General features: G+C 46.1%; 1 protein-coding gene across 3 annotated transcripts in view; it reads right to left on the bottom strand.

Moving 5' to 3' along the window:
* Positions 1 to 22454, bottom strand: part of TM9SF4 (transmembrane 9 superfamily member 4) — a 55681-nt gene that overhangs the window by 21470 nt on the left and 11757 nt on the right. For 2 of the 3 annotated variants that reach the window (XM_003814745.5, XM_034947722.4), the window contains exons 2-8: positions 12632 to 12745; positions 9575 to 9674; positions 4085 to 4253; positions 3855 to 3984; positions 2649 to 2772; positions 547 to 665; positions 333 to 444 (exon numbers count right to left, since the gene is read on the bottom strand). In XM_003814745.5, coding sequence (XP_003814793.1) covers positions 333 to 444; positions 547 to 665; positions 2649 to 2772; positions 3855 to 3984; positions 4085 to 4253; positions 9575 to 9674; positions 12632 to 12745 — 868 coding nt within the window. Of the gene's footprint in view, positions 1 to 332; positions 445 to 546; positions 666 to 2648; positions 2773 to 3854; positions 3985 to 4084; positions 4254 to 9574; positions 9675 to 12631; positions 12746 to 22454 lie in introns of those variants that run through there. The other variant, XM_034947723.2, reaches the window with a different exon arrangement.

Below are 22454 nucleotides of genomic sequence, written 5' to 3'. Positions count from 1 at the left end.
GACTGGGTCAGGCTTGTTCACACCATATTCCCAGCATCTGGCAAAGTGCCTGGCACAGAATGAGCAACAACAACATCTTGTTGAATGAATCAAGAATGTGTGCAGGCTCAGGTTTGTCTGTCCTCCATGAATGAGCTCTCCAGAGTTCTAGAGCTCTCTAGAGATGAGTCTTGTTTACCTATGTACACCTGATGCTTAGCAGAGCCCTGATGTCTGTTTTTGACCTACGCCTGACCCTCAGAACACCCTGGAAGTCCCCCATACATGATGTGATGTCTCAGTCCCTCAACCCCAACCCCCATCCCCTTTCCCTCAACCCACAGATCTCTCACCTGACAGGAAGAAGACCACAACAACGGAGTTAATGATAGAAAACCAGTGGATCTGGACGTCACTCATGGTCAGGTAAGTGTCCCAGCGAGAGGCCCATTTGATATCACTTTCCTGGCAGGTGGGAGGAAGCACTTAGAGTCAGGCCTCCTGCTGGAGAACCTGACACAGACCAGAGCCCTCCTCCCCTGCCCATGAGCTCCAGCCCCTTCTCACCTCCCAGTGGACAGAGTAGGTGAAGTACAGCTGATTCTCCTTGGTGGGGTCAATTTCTTGGGGCGAGGAGTTGGTACCCTCAGGCAGAGTGCACGAACTCTTCTCATCTGCTTTGAGGTCTGAGAGAGACACAGACTCAGTCTGTTCCTGTGGTGGCCAGTGCCACTGCCCAGAGGCTATTCCAGGGGCTGCCCTCAAGGCTGCCTGTTGCGGAGACCCAGCCTCTAGGGTGGGAGTGGAGATTGGGAGCACAATGGGCAACAATGGGTTTTTTTTCATTTTTTATTTTTAAACCTTATTTTTTTAGAGATAGAGTTTTGCCCTGTCACGCAGGCGATGGCACAATCGTAGCTCACTGCAGCCTCAACCTCCCAGGCTCAAGTCATCCTTCTGCTTCAGCTTCCGGAGTAGCTGGGACTACAGGTGTGTGTCACCACACCTGGCTAATTTTAAGAAATTTTTTTGTAGGGACAAGGTCCTTTTATGTTTCCCAGGCTGGTCTTGAACTCCTGGCCTGATGCAATCCTTCTGTGTTGGCCTCCCAAAGAGCTGGGATCACAGGTGTGAGCCACCATGCCTGGCCAACAATGGTTTTTGAAAATTATTCCTCAGAGCCCTGACTTTCTGAAGGTCCTTAGGGGCTGCAGAGAGGCCTGTGCATGGGGGAAGGGAGGGGCCTGAGTTGGAGTTCCTCCCTGAGTCAGTGTTCCTTCACTCAATTCAAACATTCACCTACCATCCAGCCAGTCCCATTCAACATAAAACCTTGATCCATTCCATCATGCCTACTCATTCATTTAGTCTATCTCTAAAGCCCTGGTACTTTTGTGATCAATCATTCAGATGTTTTCTCCATTCATTTGCTCATCTGTTCATCCTGTTATCCATCTACTCATTCAACCAACAACATATAATAAGCACCAACTATGGGCCAGGTACTGTGCTAGGTGCTTAAGATAAAATGGTGAGCTGGGCGCGGTGGCTCACGCCTGTAATCCAAGCACTTTGGGAGGCCAAGGCAGGCAGATCACGAGGTCCGGAGTTTGAGACCAGCCTGGCCAACATGGTGAAACCCCGTCTCTACTAAAAATACAAAAATTAGCCAGGTGCGGTGGTGGGCGCCTATAATCCTAGCTACTTAGGAGGCTGAGGCAGGAGAATTGCTTGAACCCAGGAGACGCAGGTTGCAGTGAGTGGAGATCGCGCCACTGCACTCCAGCCTGGGTGACAGAGCAAGACTCTGTCTTGGGGGGAAAAAAAAAGATAAAATGGTGAGAAAAGGAGACAGGGAGACTCTAAGCTTGAAGAGCCAGTGGGGGAGCAGGTGGCCTCAAAAGTGTCACACATGCAAATGTAGAACTGCGCTCGGGAAGCTCCCAGGGGAGATGTGCTATGGAGCTCTTGAAGGGCAGGATCTATGTTTGGGACTTCTGTGTCTAATTTTGTTTGAACACTAAGTTCCACAGTGGAAAAAAAAAAGTCCAAATACCACCAACATGGTCAAAATCCTGGGCATGCTGCTTAATTAAAAAGCACACTGTGATGATCAAGGGCCAAGAGGTGAGGCAAAGCCGGACCAGCTCCTATGAGGCCCATCAGGACTGTGCTGGACTCTCAAACTCCCGCACACCTGTTGACCCTGGGCAAATTTTAGTTTATGCCAATCACTCACACAGCGGGAGAGGAACGAAGAAACCTGCTGCCTACAGGCTTTGTCTGTACCCTGGCCCCTTGTTCTCAACCCAGGGTGAGCTGGCTGGTTCTTGTGAGGAGGCCCAACAAAGCCCCAACTTGCTGTTTGGTCTTGGCCACGTCACTAGCCCCTTTTGAGCCTCTAGTTCCTCCTTTGTAATCATCACGTACCTCCTGGGGTTGCTGGGAAGGGGTAAACTAGTAAGGTGTCTAGCCCGTGACACTGCAGCTGTCAGCTGCCCCCACACCCCGTGTTCTCTAATGAGAATACCATGATCCTACCTTGGCTGGGCCCACACGCCACACCCGAGCCCATCGGCCAGCTCAGGAGGGAGAAGAGTGCGAAGACCCTGCGTGGAGAAGCCCAGGCCCATCCAGCCCTGCCCCTCCGGCCACACCTCCCCACTCACCCTCCAGCCTGATGCTCTGGGGAATCACCTCGAAGCGGACGACACGGTACGTGTGCTCCTGGTCCTCTTCCATGTCCTCCCGATGATAGTAAAGGATGAATGAGAGGTGGTTGTGCAGGTAGATCTGAAACACAGCAACAGAGAAAGCACAACAGAATATCACTTAGGGATACTCTCCAGGTATTAGGGCCCTTGCCTCACCCAGCATGCCTGGTTGTATCAACCTTCCTAAAACACTGTTCTCATCACTCCCCTACTCAGAAGCTCTTCAAGGGCTCCCTGCGGCTTATCAGACAAAAGCCCATTTCTCAAAGTCTGGCATTCAAGGCCTTCTATCATCTGACCCTGATACAACTGGGTGTAATCATCTAAGTCACATGAGTTCACCTAGACTCCCCTGCGCCCACCGCCCCATGAACCAGTCTCTACCCTGCAATCGCTCCAACTAGAATGCCACCCCCAACTCCACTCAGCAAAAGCCCACCAACTTCTCATGGCCCACCTCCTCTGTGACAACCTGAGTGTAAAAGGAGCTCCCTCTGACCTCGCCTGCCATTAATGGCCAGTGAAAGGCAGCTGGGACTGGAGACCTAGAGCCTCCCACTGTCGGTTCTCTTCCCAGTTAGGACAGACGCCCTTTGGGGACAGGGGCTGCACCTCAAAACACATATTTTTGTAATTTATTCCCTAACTAATATCTTTCAGTTTAGAAAGAAAGATAAGAGAATCAGGGCTATAATCATCACATTATTAGCTGATTCTCCAGGGCTGTGCTGGGAAGGGCTCACACAAATGTGCTAATTTACCCCGCCACTGCTGCATACATTTTACAGCTAAGGAACCACAGGCTCAGGGTCACTCAGACAACTAGTAAGTGGGAGAGGAAGGATTCAAACCCAGGGAGCCTGCACGCTCTTGACCACTACTTAGCCCTCTCTCCTACATACTGATGAAGTTCCACGGTTTTTTTTTTATGTTGTTTTAATCTTACAAAAATGGAACCTAACTTCCTAAGAATTGTGGCTTCACCTCCCTGTAGCACCTCCCAGGGACTTGCCCGGAGCACTCGGACCTCTGACAGACCATCATGCCCAGGGCACCTGGAGAAACTTGCTGTGGCCGAGCCCCACCTTTTCTGTGGCCCCAAGTGCTCAGGACTCGTGAGGTGTGGCTCCCGGCCCTGTGAGCACGCCAAAGACACTCTACCTTGTTGACATCTGTGAAGCCGAGCCGGTAGCCGTGTTCAAACTGCACATCTTTTTCCTTCTTCTTGTCATCGCTGTCTCGGTTGGAGTAGAGCTCCAGCCGGGTGGCCACAGGCAGGTTGTCAGCAATGCTGGAAAGTGAAGGCCCAGCTCAGTCCCTCTCGACCGCCTCTCCCGTCAGTGTCCTCCCCTGTGTGAGCCTGAGGCAGCAGGGAGCAGAGGGCGACTTACAGGTGGACGTAGTAGTCTTCTGTGATCCGCTCAGCCACGAGTCGGCTCTGCTCCACTGTCAGGGTCACTGGCTTGTTGGACTGGCTGCACAGAACTTCACACTTCTTCTCGCTGTTCATGAGAACCTGGAAAGGGGTGTTGACAATCCGGTCCCCTCTCAGCACCTCTCCTGCCATAAGAGAGACAGATCAAGCTCAGAGCTTCAGCCCTGAGGTTGCTGAGGTCAGCAGAGTCACAGAGACACAGGACTGCGGGGCAAACATGGGCTTTCAAGGACTTCAGCAGTGCCTCAGCCTGGCAGCCAATGCCCTTCCCATTGCTTCACGCCCAACGGTCCCAGCTAACCTCGACCTGCCACCCTCCTCCTTTGGGCTCTAGTGCTACCAGACCCCTTAGCACTCAGCACTCATCAAGCATCACATCCTTTTTTTTTTTTTTTTTTTGAGATGGAGTCTCGCTCTGTCACCCAGGCTGGAGTGCAGTGGCACGATCTCGGCTCACTGTGAACTCTGCCTCCTGGGTTCAGGCCATTCTCCTGCCTCAGCCTCCCGAGTAGTTGGGACTACAGGTGCGTGCCACCACGCCTGGCTAATTTTTTGTATTTTTAGTAGAGACGGGGTTTCACCCTGTTAGCCAGGATGGTCTCGATCTCCTGACCTCATGATCTGCCCATCTCGGCCTCCCAAAGTGCTAGATTACAGGTGTGAGCCACCGCGCCCAGCCAAGCATCACATCCTTCTATGCCTCTGGGCCTCAGTCGCTTCCTTCTCCTAGAGTTCCCTGCCCCATGCTCCTGGCCTCCCCAGGAAGCCCAGTTTCCATTTCACTCTCTCTGGGAAGCCCTCCCTAACCCCTTCAGGACAAGCCCATCACTCCCTCCCCTGACTGCCCTGTGTGAGGGCAGCATTATGCAGTGGAGGGATGACTCTGACTCTCGGCTGCCTGCCTTAGCAGTCTTGGTAAGTCACTCCATCTCACTGAGCCTCAATGTCCTCATCCATAAAATGGGATAATAACAGTATCCACCTCACAGGGTTACAGTGAGAAATAAAGGAAGTCAATCCAATAAAGTAGCAGGCACAGAGTAGGCAGGCATCAAACGCTCTTTTATCATCAGCATCTGTTCCTATGTCAAGGATTTACTTTGCACAATGTGCTGATACAGTCATGTTTCTGGCTCCCCTACCTGACTATGAGCTCGTTACTGTTAAGACTGTTTCCTATTTATCTCTGTGTCTTCAGATCCTGGTTCCAGCAGGGAGGGGAGTGGGGTGAAATCCAGCACCTGAGATTTTCAGCCAAAACGTCTTTTGACTCAATGAAGTGGCACCCCTTGTGTGCCTTTTGCCTCAGAGTAACCTGCTGCCAGATGTCACCCTAACAGGCACTGAGCAGTGAGGGACTATCAAGCAAACCCCATGGTGCTTTCATTCTGAGCTGTTCAACAATTGATGGACAAGATGAAGACTAATTAACACCTCCACATGCACTTGGTCTCGCACTTTTCCTCCAGTGTGGATCTGCTCCATAGGGCACTCTCCCTAGTCATCTAGTCATTCATTCATTCATCCGTGAACATGTACTGGGTACTGGCTACATGCCAAGCCCTAAAGATACAAAGTTGAATAGATGTACTCATAGAGTGCATGGCCTAGCAGGAAGATAGACTTTGCTGAATAATCAGCAAAATGAGAATATATAACTTGCTGCAGACACAGGGGAGTGGGTCTAGGACAGCTTCCCTGAGGAAGTGGTACTTGAAAGGAAGAGAGATGTTAACTAAGCAAAGAAATAGGAGAATATTCCAGACAGGACAGCATGTGAAAAGGCCCCTTTGGGGTGGGGGAGGCACTGAACCTGAGAGGCCTGTGTGGCTACAGTGCAGAAGGCTCAGATGAGCTGCAGAGATGGGCCAGTACGCAGGGGGCCTGTGGGACACACACAGTTTGATCTTGACCAGTTTGACCTAGAAAGCAACAAAATCCAATGAAGGTTTCTAACAGGGGTAGAGAAAGACGTTATCTGAGTCTGGTTCCAGAAAGATCATTCTGGCTGTTTTGTGAAGAAAACAGAGGATGCAAGGAACTGGCGGGGAGCAGTGGTGGTGGTGGGGGGCAGTGATGGCAGTCAGTCATGCATGAGTGACACCGGTGGCTGGAACAGGTGCTGGTGAGGGTAGAGAAGAGTACACAGATTCAGGAGCTCCAAGGAGGTGAAATCCAGGGGAAGCAGTGCTGACTGTAAACAAGGCATGAGTGAGGGATGGTGCATATTAGGAAGACTCTGAGGTTTCTACAACCAGGTTCTAGGTGGGAAAATAGGAAGAACAGCAAATTTACATCGAAGGCATTTTCAGTTTGGATATATCAAGTGGGCACTTAGATATCAAGATCTGAGGCGCAGAGGAGAGGTCAGGGCACAGATGGAAGTTGGGGGTTATCGGCCCACAGATGGTAAATGGCAGGGCCGCGAGCTACACCGCTGTAGGTGCCAGCACTCTGCTGTGCAAAGTAGCAGCCCTGGCAAGCGATGCTTTCAGTGTGGAGGAGGCACGCAGGAGAGGGAGAGATTGAGGAAGGGCCTGGATGAAGGCCTCACCCCTCCACCCTGTTTTGGAAGGCTGGCAATGCAGGTGAGCCTGCAAAACCCAGGGATGGATTGGCCAGTGAAGAGCGAGGACACAGTAAGATATCTGCAGAGCCCACTGCTGAAATGGCATTTTATAGATGACAAGCTGAGGATCAGAGACCTGCTCGTGGTGATATGAGGGGGTGGTGGTAATGCTAAATCCCTGGCCTCTTTCCTCTATACCATTTCCTACTGCCTATTTCATCTCCTGTCAATGAGGATCTTGCTTGAGGAGAGAAAGAGCTACAGAGAGGAACAGGGCTGCAGACCAAGTACAGTGGAATCGCTTCTTGATATTTAAAAATTAAGTTTAGCCAAGAAAGGGGACATAATGGTCAGGAAATGGCTCATTTCTATTTCTTGTTTTTGTTTTGTTTTTGAGATAGAGTCTTGCTCTGTTGCTCAGGCTGGAGCGCAATGGCGCAATCTCAGCTCACTGCAACCTCTGCCTCCTGGGTTGAAGTGATCCCCCTGCCTTAGCCTCCCAAGTAGCTGGGATAACAGGCGTGCACCACCATGCCTGGCTAATTTTTGTATTTTTAGTAGAGATTTACAAATTTACAAATTTTTTTAAATTTTGTATTTTAGTATGTTGGCCAGGCTGGTCTTGAACTCTTGACCTCAGGTGATCCGCCTACTCTGGCCTCCCAAAGTGCTGGGATTACAGGCATGAGCGAAATGGCTCATTTTATACATGGAAGTACTCCTTTTAACAATGAGCAGTAAGCCATGAATGTGGAGCCTCCCAAAGAGTCCAAGGTTCTATCCAGAACACTTGCCAAAGCTGCTCCAATACATACACCATGCCATGGATCTCCATCAATGTGACAACCATTAGCACAGCCCTCAGACAGCCCTATGGGCCTTTCTGGAGAAGGCAGCCTGCGACAACAGAAAGAACTCTGGCTTTAGGGTAAAAGAACCTGAGTTAAAAATCTCAATTTCTCCACCTATTGGCCATGTGACCCTGACTAAGTCTTTCAAATCCTTGAGGCTGCTGTTCCCTGTACTATGAAATACTCAGCTTACAGAGTTACTATCAGAGTCACAGAAGCTGCTGTACAGTGTGGTGCTTGGGCATGGATTCTGGAGCCAGAGTTCCTGGAGTTCCCTCACTTACTAGGTGAGTGACTTCACCTCCTTGTGCCTCACTTCCCTTATTTATAATAAGGAGAGTAAGAGAATCTACACGCTATTGTGAGAATTACTAAGTTAGAGTTGTGAGAATTAAGTAAGTTAAGGCACAGGAATGCTTAGAACAGTGCCCAGCTCATAGGATGAGCCCTCTAGGTATTAATGATGATGATGAGGATGATGATGTAAATGGCTTACAATCCAACAGTCACGCAATCAAGGATGGTTTTGCTCCACTCAGGTAGAACACTAACAATTATCGAATGCCTACTATGTGTCAGGCACTGGGCTAGAAGCTGAGAAGAGAGGGGAATGTGAGACACAATCCCTCCAGTCAAAGAGCCCTTAGGCCATGAAGGCAGGCACTACAAAGACAGAATGAGATGCAATATGGCAGGATAACATTTGTATACAGAAATCTCCATTTCTATGAGGCAGGAACTTTCCCCAGTTTCACGAAGATTTGGCAGGGGTTCAGAGAGGTTAAGGTCACCCAGGATCATACTAAGAGTGCCTAACTATAGAGCCTTGGGTTGCCAAAGGGTCCACAGCAGCTCCCAGGAGAAGGGAGGTACATTTGTGAGGGGCCTGATATCAGGACCCTGGAGCACCAAGTGGGTCAGGCTTCCCGGGGAGAGGCAAGGTGGCTGGAGGATAGCATGGTGTGGTGAGGAAAGGAGGGCAATGGCAGGCAGGCACTGGTCCACAGATGGTAAGTGGCAGGGCCACAAGCTGCACCACTGCAGACAGTTGGTAGAGGCCAGCCCAGGCTCTGAGGCCAATCTCTGTTCAACGCTACAAGGCAAGACGTCGGCACGGTTGGTATTAGGGGGAGATGGTCCTACCCAATTTTGGTTAAACTGGCTCCAAGGCCTGCCTCCAACTGGTCCAGGACCCCCAATACCTGGCAGTAGATAAATTTGTCAGCTAGAGGTTCCAGAAACATCTGAGCCATGCGTAGCCCTGACGGAGAAGGCAGCCCTTTCAGGGGCTTGCTCAAGAACCAGTTCTCTCCTTTCTCCTTCCTAAGGTGTAAGAAAAGAAAGTCTCTTAAGTTCCCTGAGGTCAGGGAGACACCTTTCCATGCTTTTATCTCCAGGACCTAACACAGTCACAGAGGAGGCACTAATAACTGTGTACGACTAGACACCTCTACACCTGAAATTCTGTCAAATGGAGAATTATTTAAATTAGAATAAAATGGCTACTAGTTATGGAATACTTGTGTCAGACACTGCACTGGGTGCCTCACACATTATTTGACATGAGTCCTGCAGAGCTCAGCAAGAACTGTGGTGGCATCTCTGCTTGCATTCAGGGCAGAGGCACTCGCTCTCTCTTTCCATTTAAAGCAGAGGAGGTGATGAAGCCGCAAGAGAGGAGCTATCTAGAAATCAAGAAGAGGCGGTGTAAATAGAAGCCAAGTGCTCCAAGTCTGAAGACTGACTGTGGATCCAAAACAAAGATCACTCTGGCTGTTTTGTGAAGAAAACAGAGGATGCCTTTGCCCACAGTATAAACAAAGACAAGTCACTTAACCTGCAAAATGGGAATAAACACAGCAACTGTCTCCCCGGGGCTGTTATGAGGTTTAAATAAGCTAACAGGTATGCAAACAATGTAGACCAGTGTCTAGAATACAGCAAAGTTAACTGTTGTTATCATTATAAAAATCATGCTGGGTTCCCCCTGGGGACAAGTTGACAGCAGTGTGGGAGAAGAACTTACCCAGATTCTCTGCCTTGTAGGTTATCTTGCTGGGCTGGCAGAAGGGCAGTGAATAGTATTCATAAGGTAGCTGGGTTCGAGAGCTGGTGAGCTTCACAGCCTGATGGGAATCCAGCAGAAACCAAGATGACCAATAATCCTCCCTGGTACCCACACATCTTTAGTACACTTGGTAATATTAACTAATAGGCAAACGAATTAGCAGAAATGACAGCAGTACACTATATAATGTACGGCCCACAATTCTGAATTATTTCACATTTCATTCATTTTAGACTACACTACAGATTTAGTTGAGAATCACAACCAAATTCAATACATTGTGAGAGTCTTGAACATGCTACTATCCCTTGACACAGCAATTTCACTTTTGGGCATCTTTCCTAAGGAAATAACTCCAAATAAGGAAAAAAAGCATTTTAGGAGCAACGAAGTTCACTCCTTATTCATAACCATAGTGATCTTCTTCCTTCAGCTCCTCGAGTCAGTCAAGCTCTCTCCTGCCTCAGGCTTTGACCTACTGCTCCTTTCTGCCCTATTGTGTGCTCGCCTGGCTTCTCCTCATATTCAGGTCTCAGCTCTCCCCTTGCCTGTGTCCTTCCCTCACCAGGGTATCTAAAGGAACTCCCCGGTATCCACTGGACTGTCAGTCTTCAACTGTTTACTTCATAGCATATCTGATAAAATGTTAATTAGTTTCCCTGTTTTTTAAAAAATCAGTTTCTCCCATTAGCATCTAAGATTTAAGCTCTATAAGGACAAGGACCACGTGTGCCTTGGTCACCTCTGTAACTCCAGTGCTTTAGAGCTAGGCACAAAGTAGGTACTCATTAAATGTTTGCTGAATGAGAGAAGAGAGGAAAAATGAAAAATAACTTCAACTCAAAGCTCCTGCAATGGGAAATTTATCAATAAACTATGGTATATTCTTTCAATTAAATATGGTAAAGCCATAAAAAAATAAGGTTTAAGACAATGAAGAAGAATGTTTAGGAAATGCTACAAGCACACAGAATATAGCTCTGGAAACCACAGACAAAATAGAACCCATCGAAATGTTACAAAAAATAAAATTTTAATCCAAATGTAAGTAAAGCTACCTTTACTATTTAGGAACTATTGACCATTCCTCATACACCACCTAAAAGTAAAAAAGATTTTTGGAATACAGGTCTACAATCTTCTTTCAACTCTTTTTTGGGATTAGAAATTTTCTGGATTCCCTGTAATCCCAGCATTTTGGGAGGGTGAGGCGGGCAGATCACTTGAGGTCAGGAGTTTGAGACCAGCCTGGCCAACATGGTGAAACCCCATCTCTACTAAAAATGCAAAAATTGGCTGGGCATGGTGGTGCGCACCTATAATCCCAGCTACTCAGGAGGCTAAGGCAGGAGAATTGCTTGAACCTGGGAGGCAGAGGTTGCAGTAAGCCGAGATCATGCCACTGCACTCCAGCCTGGTGACAGAGCAAGATTCCATCTCACAGAAAAAAAAAAAAAAAAAAAGAAAAAAGAAAATTTCCAGATTTTAGAAGGCAATGTGGTATACAAACCATAGCCAAGCTGGGTCTGGACAGTACCTCATATTCGATAACTATTTGTGCAGAGAAATGCAAAGATATTCATATCAAGTGGAATAGAAAAAGTCAATAAACAGCTTCATGTTCAGTTCTGGTCAGTTCTTGCCTTCAATAAGCTTGGAAAAACTGAGTTCCAGAGCTTTCTGGGTGTGAAACTGCAGGGATTAAGGACCTCTATTAAACATTTCATGAATTGCTTGAGGAAAAATGGCCAAAAAGTCTGTTTTAACAATTTTGTGTTTCTTAGCATTCTCACTCAGGACAATGAGAAAAGAATGCACGTTACAGAGAGATGCGTCCCACCTTTACGTTGCCTCCCACTCCCTCTCTTCCCATCCAAGGCGTCCACCCTCACATACTTAGCTATGTGGGACTGGAAGCCAGAGCAGCTCTGGTACCTCCAGGCCACTGCTCTGCTCTGGAGGGAGCTTTTGACAGAGGTAGTGGGAAGAAGGTACTGCAGTGGTTAAGAGATGGGGTCTTGGGCTGGGTGTGGTGGCTCATGCCCGATAATCCCAGCACTCTGGGAGGCTGAAGCATGAGAACTGTTTGAGCCCAAGAGTTCAAGACCAGCCTGTGCAACATGGTGAGACCTCATCTCTACTTAAAAAAAAAAAAAAAAAAAAAATTAGCCAGGCATGGTGGTGCACACCTGTAGTCCCAGCTACTTGGGAGGCTGAGGCAGAAGGATCGCTTTAGCCTGGGAGGTCAAAGCTGCAGTGAGCTATGCTCATGCCACTGCACTCCAGCTTAGGCAACAGAGAAAGACCACGTCTCCTCTAAATAGAGATGGGGTTTGAACTAACCCTATGTCTTCCTCACTATGTGACCTTGAACATGTTAATTTTCCTTTCCAGGCCTCAGTTTCCCCATCTGTAAAATGAATAGGAAATCTGTGTAACATATGGAATTGGCCCCAGTGGGTTCTTGGGGGGCAACCTGAGCTAAGCCATGCACAATGCCTGGCATGTAAATAACCCTCAGTAAAAGTTATTTTAATGACTGTTCCTGCAAGTTACAAGTCTGACTGCCAAGGAAAAGAGATGCTCACAATATATGAACAATATGAGCAGACACTAGGAGTTATGCTGACAAAGCTGGTAACAGAGAAGAAGATGGAGCAGGTGAGAAAGGGAGGCAGAGATGCTAAAGAAGAGGCAGGTGGAGTAAGACAAAGGCACAAAAAGAGATGGACACATACATGACAGAGACAGAATACTTGAAAGCAAAAGTGAGAGTGAGAAAGAGACCGAGATGCAAATATACACAAGCATACACAGGGACAGAGACACAGAAAGAACCAGAAACAGAGAGGGGACCGAGAACCAGAGGCACAGGGAGAGGGAGAGGCAGAGTTCCGGGGTAACTGGCACTATTCTTTCTTCTCTGCAACCACAGGATGGACATGAACAGCTCACCATGGTGCTCCAGACACACTGCCTAGCACAGAGGCTCCAAAAATCCAGGAACACACTTACCTTGATTTCTACGGGATCGTTCTGGTGGAAGTTGATAGGCGCGACCCCAGGCACATAGAAGGCGCTTGTTTCACACATCAGGGAGAAAAGCAGTAAAGACCACGGCAACCAATCCTGCTCAGAAGAGAGGCCAGGGTTGGATTGGGAAGAAGAAGTGAAGAAGATCCTCTGAGGCAGATCAAGTCATACCACCTTCATGTTGCTTTAATTGACCCAGTGTAGCCACCCTCTGACCCATGAAGCCTGAAGACCTCATAAATGTTCTCTCCCAAATGCTCCCAAGAGTGCCACAGGACAATTCTGCACTTCCAGGAGTTAGCCACAAAGTAATTAACATCTGGGCAAAAGGGAAGACTATCACACAGGAGCCATGTCTCCCCACTTCTGGATCAATGTTCTTTTAACCATTTATAGTGTGTAACTCCCAGGATAGCTAGCAGGAAATAAAGCTCCAGGACATTTAATTAATTCCCATTTCTCTGTATAGCAACTGGTTCACGCTGTCAAAAGCTCCTATGTTACCAAGAGATGTTCCTACAAGTTTCTCCAAAACCGTGCTGGCCTCTCTCACCTCCCACTCTCCTCCTCACTCAGCTCAGCCACACGGGCCTCCTTGTTGTCCTGACAACAAACCTTTCTGCACCCCTCAGGGCCTTCGTCTTTACTGTGCTTTCTGCTGGAATGCCCTTCCCACAGGCACCTGCACGGCACATCTCTCTTTTTTTTTTTTTTGAGACGGAGTTACCCAGGTTGGAGTACAATGGCATGATCTCAGGTCACTGCAACCTCTGCCTCCTAAGTTCAAGTGAGTCTCCTGCCTCAGCCTACCGAGTAGCTGGGACTACAGGCATCCACCACCTCACCCGGCTAATTTTTCTATTTTTAGATCAGACGGGGTTTCACCACATTGCCCGGGCTGGTCTTCAACTCCTGACCTCAGGTGATCTGCCCACCTCGGCCTCCCAAAGTGCCGAGATTACAAGTGTGAGCCACCAAGCCCAATGGCACATCTCCTTATTTCATTCAGGTCTCTCAAATATCACTTCCTCAGAGAAGTCTGCACTGACCATTCTATCTAAAAAACAACCTCAGGGCTCCCATTACCCATTTCTCTAGTCCCTTATCTATTTCTCCTCATGGACTTATCTAATTGACATGTACTATATGTATATGTTTATTTGCGTATTGCATGTCCCCCTACCCTTGAATGTGATCTCTAGGAAAGCAGCACCACGAACAGTGCCTGGCACAGCATGGGGACTCAGGAAATATCTGCATGCAGCATAGGCACCTGGGAATCAAAGGCAAGAAAGGTCCATTGCATCTCTTTCCCTTAATAATAGTGCTTCACCCCTGCAAGGAACTAGAAAAGCTGCCGGATTCTCTTCTTTCTGCGCAGTCTGAACAACGAACTTTTGTCTTCCACACGCCTAAATCACCAACTCAAGTCAGTTTCTGTATCTGACTACTCTCCCTAACCTTTCACTGCTGCTGCATTTCACATGCTTATTTCCTCCCACCTGGACATTGGCCACAGCCTCCTGATCACCTGTCTCCACAGCCCTCCCATCCATCAAGTTACACCCCATCCAACCAACCAAGCAACCAACTAACCAACACACACACACACACACACACTCTGATGACTCTGTGAAACTCAGTTTTACAGGAAATCAGGATCACTGAGGAGGGTTGCCAAAAATGTAGACTGACCTGTACTTTTACCTGGACTACAAGGTGAGGGAAAAATGGCTTTACAAGTTTCTGAATTTGTAAAAGGTTCTGAATTCAGTACACTTTTTGCAGACACATAGCTTGGTCAAAGTCTTTTAAGCAATATTTTCATGGAGTTTTTCCTCCGATTTGTTGTGAACGTTTACAAGTATCTGCCAGCTGATGTTCATTAGGAAAGCCTGACTCCAATAAACACAGTGCCATGGCTAAGACAGGTGTATTGTATTTGGCAATCAGGAGGCCAGATGAATCAGGAGAGCAGGAAAATCTTTAAAAGAAATGACAAGACTAGTAGGTAAATTGCCTCATGGGGCAATTTGGATAGGAAGAATAGGAAGACAGTATTTTTTTCCCTCTGTCATTTTTTTTTTAAAAGAACTTTTTATTTTTAAGTAAATTTAGATTTGCAGAAGAGTTACACAGACACTACAGAGGGTTCCCATACATTCTTCACCCAGTTTCCCCTAATGCTAACATCCTGCATAACCATAAGCGAGTAAGGCTTTTTAAAAGCAACTAGCGTGAACATTTTTTGAAAAAGCAAACTACAGTAAATAATTCAAACAGTACAAATGGGTATGCCATGAAAAACAAATCCTCCCACTCCAGGTCCCCATGGACAACTGCTATCACCAGTTCCTTGAAAATCTCTCTAGAGACATTCTATGCTGGTACAAAGGGGAGGGTTTCACAGTATGGGTTGGCTTGAATAGAAAAACAAACAGATTTTTCTTCTTTCTCTGAGTAGTGATGGAAAGCCTACCAACTGCAGGCTGGGTACAGCATCTGATTTCCTCGCGTCAGAGGACCTCCTCCACCTGACTAGGCATCTGAAGATTCTGGCCCTTCCTCATTGGAAGCTTTTGCCAACCCTCATGTGTCATTGGTTAGAATGCAAGTGTGTCATGTGAGAGAAATAAACCCTGCCCTCTTTTTTCCTCTAATTCCCCTCTGTTCCTGAATTCCAGTTAACCAAAATATAAAGAAGGCAAATCCTGTACTGTTGGCAAAAACAGCCACCCGAAAGTTGTCAAAAAACAAAACAAAACACCTCAAGCTTAAATTTTTGAAAAACAATCCTCACACAAAGATACTATCAACAAATCACACACCAATTTATCTTAGAAGGATCAAGAGATGAAAAACAGCAAAGGATATTTTCGTAATATGCTAGAATCTTTGAATATAATACTGAAGTTGGCAACCAAAAGCAATTCAGAAGTTCAACTTAGAACTAATGGCTGTATCCGATGGCACTGTCTATTTTAGATATTAAAATGTCACCATCTTGGTATTTTCACATGGCTATAGGGATTATAAACTGGAACACTACTGCGGGTTTATCTGGCACTCTGTATCCAAAAGTCCCCCAAAAGTACATACTCTTTGACTCTGTAATTCTGCTTCTAGGCATGTTAAGAAAAATACGTCAGGTATGCCAAAATGTATACATGAAAGGGTGTTCACCAATAACATTATTTAAAATAGTTCACTACTGACCAGGCGCAGTAGCTCATGCCTATAATCCTAGCACTTTGGGAGGCCAAGTTGGGGGCAAATCACCTGAGGTCAGGAGTTCGAGACCAGCCTGGACTACATGGTGAAACCCCCATCTCTACTAAAAGAACAAAAATTAGCCAGGTGTGGTGGCAGATGCCTGTAATCCCAGCTACTTGGGAGGCAGAGGCAGGAGAATTGCTTGAACCCGGGAGGCGGAAGTTGCAGTGAGCTGTACTCCATCCTGGGCGACAAAGGGAGACTCTATTTCAAAAAAAAAAAAAAAAAAAATTCACTACTTACAATAGTAAAATGTCAAATGTTAATGGAACGGGTTAAATTATTATATGTCCATTTAAATAGTCATTGAAAGTGATGACATGTTTTTCTTTTTTTGAGACAGGGTCTCACTCTGTTGTCCAGGGTGGAGTGCAGTGGTGCAATCACGGTTCATTGCAGCCTCAACCTCTTGGGCTCAACAGATCCTCCCACCTCAACTTGCCAAGTAGCTGGGACCACAGGCACATGCCACCATGCACTGCAAATTTTTTGATTTTTTGTAAATATAGTGTCTCCCTATATTACCCAGGCTGGTCCCAAACTTCTGGGCTCAAGCAATCCTCCCGCCTCAGCCTCCCAAAGTGCTGAGATATAAGTGTGAGTCACTGCACCTGGCCGATACATTTCTTGAGTAGGAATGTTCAAGCTTTAGATTTACATAGTAAAAGCAGGAGCTAGAACACTGTGTGGCAGGATTCCTTTTTTTTTTTTTATCTTTGGAAAAATATTTAGGAGGCAAAATGTCTTAGTGATGAGCTTTTTTCCTTTTTTGTGTATCTATATTTTTTAATTTTCTTAGATGATTATATAGTATGTATGCCACTTAAATAATAAATGAGGCAAAAGAAAACATCACTGTTCTGAACACTGAGGTTAGAGTAATCCTAGCTTGGTATGGAGGAACTTCCACCCACCGGCCCCAGTGCCTTTCCAGCAGCACCTCCCACCTTTTCTTTCTAAGCCTTCAGGGAGACCTAGGACTTGGGACACTGTATAAATGTATACACACACACACATACACACAGAATGGAATACTCTTCAGCCATAAAAAAGAATAAAATCATGTCTTTCGCAGCAACATGGATGAAACTGGAGACTATTATCTTACGTGAAACAACTCAGAAACAACGTCAAATACTGCATGTCCTTGCTTATAAGTGGGAGCTAAATAATGTGTACACATGGACATACAGTGTGGAATAATAACATTGGAGGCTCTGAAGGGTAGGGGTGGTGAGGGATGAGAAATTACTTACTGCATACAATGTACATTATTCGGGGGATGGTTACATTAAAAGCCCAGACTTCCCCACTACCCAATCTACCCATGTAACAAAGCTGCACTTGGTACCTCCTAAATTTTATTTTAAAAAAGAAAAGAAATGCAGAATCACGGGCCCTACCCTAGAACCTGCATTTCAGCAAGTTCCCTGAGTTAAAGTTTAAGCAGCACTGCTCTAGGTCATCCTAAAGTGCAGTCAGGGTCAAAAACCACTGCTTAGGTAGAAGTGTCTATCCCAGATGATACAAACCTCTCAGAAGGGATGTAGTGGTCTGTATTTCTCTTTGACTAGATTTAAAACTGCATCTTGACAACCAATAATGGGGTGGCTAACATATGCTAGGGAAAGCACTGAGCCTGGGGCCCCAAAATAAGGCCAGGGAGTTATACCCTCCCCTCAGCTGTGCAGCACTGGGCAATCAACTTCAACTTTGCTGGGCTGTGTCCTCATTTACTAGGATGGATTCATGTGGTAGAAGTGGAACTCAAAAAAGAACATGAATTTGAAAGCATTAATAAGCAGTTAGCCACAACCCTTATATGTAAGTATGATTATCATTATTTCTTGCTCATCAATAACCTGTGTTCTGAATGTCTCCTAAGAAGCTGGACACCAGACCTTTTTGTCTCATCTGATACGTGATTTGAAACCAGTGCAGGGGATCACAATCTCCTCTGGTTATCAAGCCAATTAAGTCTAAGCAGTTACTGCAGTTTCTACCTTCTTTTGAAACAGAATCCTCCAGATTTAGTTGAGAGACACCACCCTAGGGAACTCAAGGGCTCTCTGCGAAGCTCAGGTTGCAGAGGAATGAAAAGCAAATCCTGAAAGATTTCAATACACTTTTGTTCCAGTCTCAAACCAATGGAGCAAGTATACACATAAAAAAACAAAAACAAAAAGACACAACAAGAATGCCCGAACAGGAAAACAACACCAAAAAACAACAAGAAGCCAGAGTCACTGAGCACCTCCTAAGCACAAGGCACAGTGACAGACCGGGTTCCTTCTTTCCACTTACCAAGTCCCTGCGCCCTGCTAGGCACTGACAAACATTGATTTGTGGTATCCTCACAACTACAGGTACCTGGAGATTTTGGTCACCATTTCGCAGATGGTGTTAATCTGAGACCCAGAGACCCAGAAGTTAAGTAACTTGCCCATCCAGCCAGAAAGTGGAGGAACAAGGATGCTCTTTTCAGGCAGGTGAATTGCATTACAAATGAGGAGACTGTAACGATGATGTTCATAACAATGGCAGCTAACACGTATTGAATGCTAATTATGTGCTAAGCACAATTCTAGGTTCTGTCCATGGAATAACTCAATGAAAACAATCCTATGAGGCAGGGACTCTTATTATTCCCATTTCACAGATGAGGAAACTGAGAGTCAGACAGGCTCTCAGGATTAGCAGTGAACAATATTAGGATTAAACAGGATTTAGCCTGGTTGAGCCCAAAGCCCATGTTCAAACCAGGACAGAAATTAGTTCAACAGGCTGGGTGCGGTGGCTCGTGCCTGTAATCCTAGCACTTTGGCAGGCCGAGGTGGGCGGTTCACCTGAGGTCAGGAGTTTGAGACCAGCCTGGCTAACATGGTGAACCCCGTCTCTACTAAAAATACAAAAATTAGCCGAGCGTGGTGGCAGGCGCCTGTAATCCCAGCCACCTGGGAGGCTGAGGCAGGAGAATTGCTTGAACCCGGGAGGCGCAGGTTGCAGTGAGCCAAGATAGTGCCATTGCACTCCAGCCTGGGGGACAAGAGCGAGACTTCGTCTCAGAAAAAAAAAAAAAGAAATTAGTTCACCAACTACTTATTGAGCACCTACTGTGTGTCAGGCACTGTGCCAGCCTCAAGAATACATGCCCACAAGGAGCTTTCAGGCGGGTGGGGAGACACAGACGAGCCATCAGCCCATCACAGCACTAGGTCCCAGATGCTCTCAGCAAGTTAAGAGGCTAAGAACAATATGTTGGGGAGTACATGGGAGCAGCAATATACCCAGTCTTGGGGCAGGGAAGGAGTGCAAATCTAAGAACTTAAGTCCACCCTGAAACCTGAAGGGAGGCGAGAGGAAAAAGAGAAGGGTTCCAGAAAGAGCAAAACACAGACGCAAAGGCCTGGTGGCAACTATGAGTTTTTGGCAGGTAATACATAGGCTGGTGCTTCTTAAAGTTTAATGTGCATTTAAATCACTTGGTGACATTGTTAAAATGCAGATTCTGATTCAGAAGGTCTGGGTAGGGCCTGAGACTCTGCATTTCTAACAAGCTCCTAGGTAATGACGACACTTTTGGTTCATGGACCATCCTATGAGTAGCAAGTGTTGGGCTTTGTTCTCAGTGCAGTGAGGAGACTCAGGAATTTTAAGTAGAAAAGGAATAAATCATATCTGCAGTTTTAAAGGTTACTCTGGCTACTGTGTGTGTGTGTGTGTGTGTGTGTGTGTGTGTGTGTGTGTGTGTGTTTAGGGGAAAGAGGGCTGTGTGCAGCACATTTCTGCTCTGGAGACGCAGTAATATCCAGTCCTAGATTTGACATCTAGTAACGATAAATGAAATAATCTAGCCCGGTGCGGTGGTTCATGCCTATAATCCCAGCACTTTGGGAGGCAGAGGTGGGTGGATTGCTTGAGCCCAGGAGTTTGAGACCAGCCTTGGCAACGTGCTGAAACCCCATCTCTACCCAAAATACAAAAAGTTAGCTGGGCGTGGTGGCACGTGCCTGTAGCCCCAGCTACTGGGGAGGCTGAGGTGGGAGGGATCACCTGAGTCAGTGAGCCATGATCACACCACTGCACTCCAGCCTGGGTGACAAAGCGAGACTATGTCTCAAAAAAAAAAAAAAAAAAGAAAAAAAAAGAAAAAAGAAAAAAGAGAAATCACTTATAAATTCTTGGTCAAATGTGAAGAGAAGCAGCAGCCAGGTACCGAAGCGGAACACATGACATGCAGTGGTGAAACTTGAGCATGCATGGAAATTACCAGGAGGGCTTACTAAAACACCTGGGTCTGGGGCAGGGCCTGAGAATGTGCACTTCTAGCAAGTTCCCAGAAGATGCTGCTGCTCTTGAAATCACACTTTGAAAACCACTGGTGTACCGGAAAAAGCACAGGCTTTGAGGGCCATACAGACATGAATTCAAATCCCAAACCTACCACTTCCTAGCTGTGTGACTTTGGGTAAATTTGTATAACTCTTTTGAGTCTTGGGCTCTTATCTGTAAACTAGGAAAATACTACTAACCTCATGGTAGGGTGATGGTGGTAAAGATTAAATAAAGTTCACAGAGCACTTGGCACATAGTAGGTGCTTGATAAGGCGGGGTGGACTTGTTTTGGGTTGCACAAGAAAGCAGAACCAAGGAGGACACTGCAAGGGAGATGCAGTGGGCCCACTCTAAGGGCTCTTCTAACAGGAAAGCTATGCAACCGTCACCGTGAGCTGAGTGACCATGGGAGGAGGTGGCAGAGGAGGTCTCTGCCCTGATGAACAGGTTGAATCAGAGGTCTCATGACCTCCCTTGAAGCTCAAGAAGTTCACAATTCCCTTGAGAATATTTGACATTTTATCAACCAAAGTAACGTAAAAGTAAAACAAAACAAAACAAGGCAAAGTTCCATTCCAAGTTGGGTTTGATGGGGTTAAAAAGACAATTTGTAGGGCTGGGTGCGGTGGCTCACACCCATAATCCAAGCACTTTGAGAAGCCAAGGAGGGTGGATCACCTGAGGTCAGGAGTTTGAGACCAGCCTGACCAAGATGGTGAAACCCTGTCTCTACTAAAAATACAAAAATTAGCCAGGCGTGGTGGCACACGCCTGTAATCCCAGCTACTTGGGAGGCTGAGGCAGGAGAATTGCTTGAACCTGGGAGGCAGAGGTTGCAGTGAGCCAAGATTGTGCCATTGCACTCCAGTTTGGGTGACGGAATGAGACTTCATCTAAAAAAAAAAAAAAAAAAAGTTTTTAAAAGAACTTCAGAGGTCATATAATCCAGGGGGTCAGAGAGGGAAACTGAAAGACCCATGGTCACACAGCAAGTTATCTGCAAAGTGAAGTAAGTCCAGTTCCACCCAGACTGGCACAGCCAAGTGAACAGAGGTCTATCACCAGGCTGGGAACCATGCTTAGGGACAGTTTGAGGTCATGATTAGAGGTGTTCAAGAAGAACTGTACTGCCACAGATGAACTGCTTATTTTTCTCCTTTGACCATCCCTTTCCAATTATTTTCCTCTGATTGTTTGTCTCACTTGTCTCTCCCCCAATTCAAAGCCTTTCTTTTAACAAACCATTGTAGTCAATTTGGTATTTGTCCGTTACTTTGGGATGATTTTGAAAAGAGGAATAATGAAGGCAGACTAGTTTTACTAAACATTAAAATGTAGACCTACCCAGGCCAGGCATGGTGGCTCACACCTGCAATCCCAGCACTTCGGCAGGAGAATCACTTGAGGACAGATGGGAGTTTGAGAACAGCCTGGACAAAATAGTGAGACCTTGTCTCTACAAAATTATTTAAAAATTAGTTGGGTATGGTGAAGTGGGCTTGCAGACCTAGCTACTTGGGAGGCTGAGGCAGGAGGATCGCTTGAGTTCAGGAGTTTGAGGTTGCAGCGAGCTATGATTGTGCCACTGCACTCTAGCACAGATGACAGAGGGAGACCCTATCTCTTTAAAAAAAAAAAAAAAAAAAAAAATATATATATATATATATATATATGAGAGAGAGAGAACACGTGAGCTAGAGAGCTACCCAAAGTATTTGATACTGGTGGAAAGAACATAAAAGACTTACAAGTATAAATAAAATAGAAGTATTAGAAGAAAATATGGATATGCTTTTAAATAATCTTCATGGAAAGTTTCCTAAGAATAAAGCAAAATCCAGAAGGTATAAAGAAAAAGTATATATAAATGTATAAGGGAAAAAAATGAAAAAAATACACCAAAGAGAAAGAAAAAGAGTTTAGGTAAAAACATTTAACATACTTGACCAAGAACTACTTTCTTCAATATACAAGGACACTTAGAAACCGATAAAGGACAAATAATCCAAAAGAAATACGAATGGGCAGTTAAAAAAAAAACTCAAATGGCCAAACACAAAAAGATGCTCAGCATCATTCATAATTTAAAAACTGTAGGTCAAAATAATATCTCATTTTTTGCTTAACAGAGTTATAAAGCTTTAAAAAGTATGATTAGCCTAGATGTAGGTAAACTGGTACAGTCTTTAGGGAGGGT

This window comes from Pan paniscus, chromosome 21, assembly GCF_029289425.2.
Source record: "Pan paniscus chromosome 21, NHGRI_mPanPan1-v2.0_pri, whole genome shotgun sequence".
NCBI lineage: Eukaryota > Metazoa > Chordata > Mammalia > Primates > Hominidae > Pan > Pan paniscus.
Note: the sequence above shows the minus strand (reverse complement) of the source record. Positions and strands in the feature narration are given on the sequence as shown.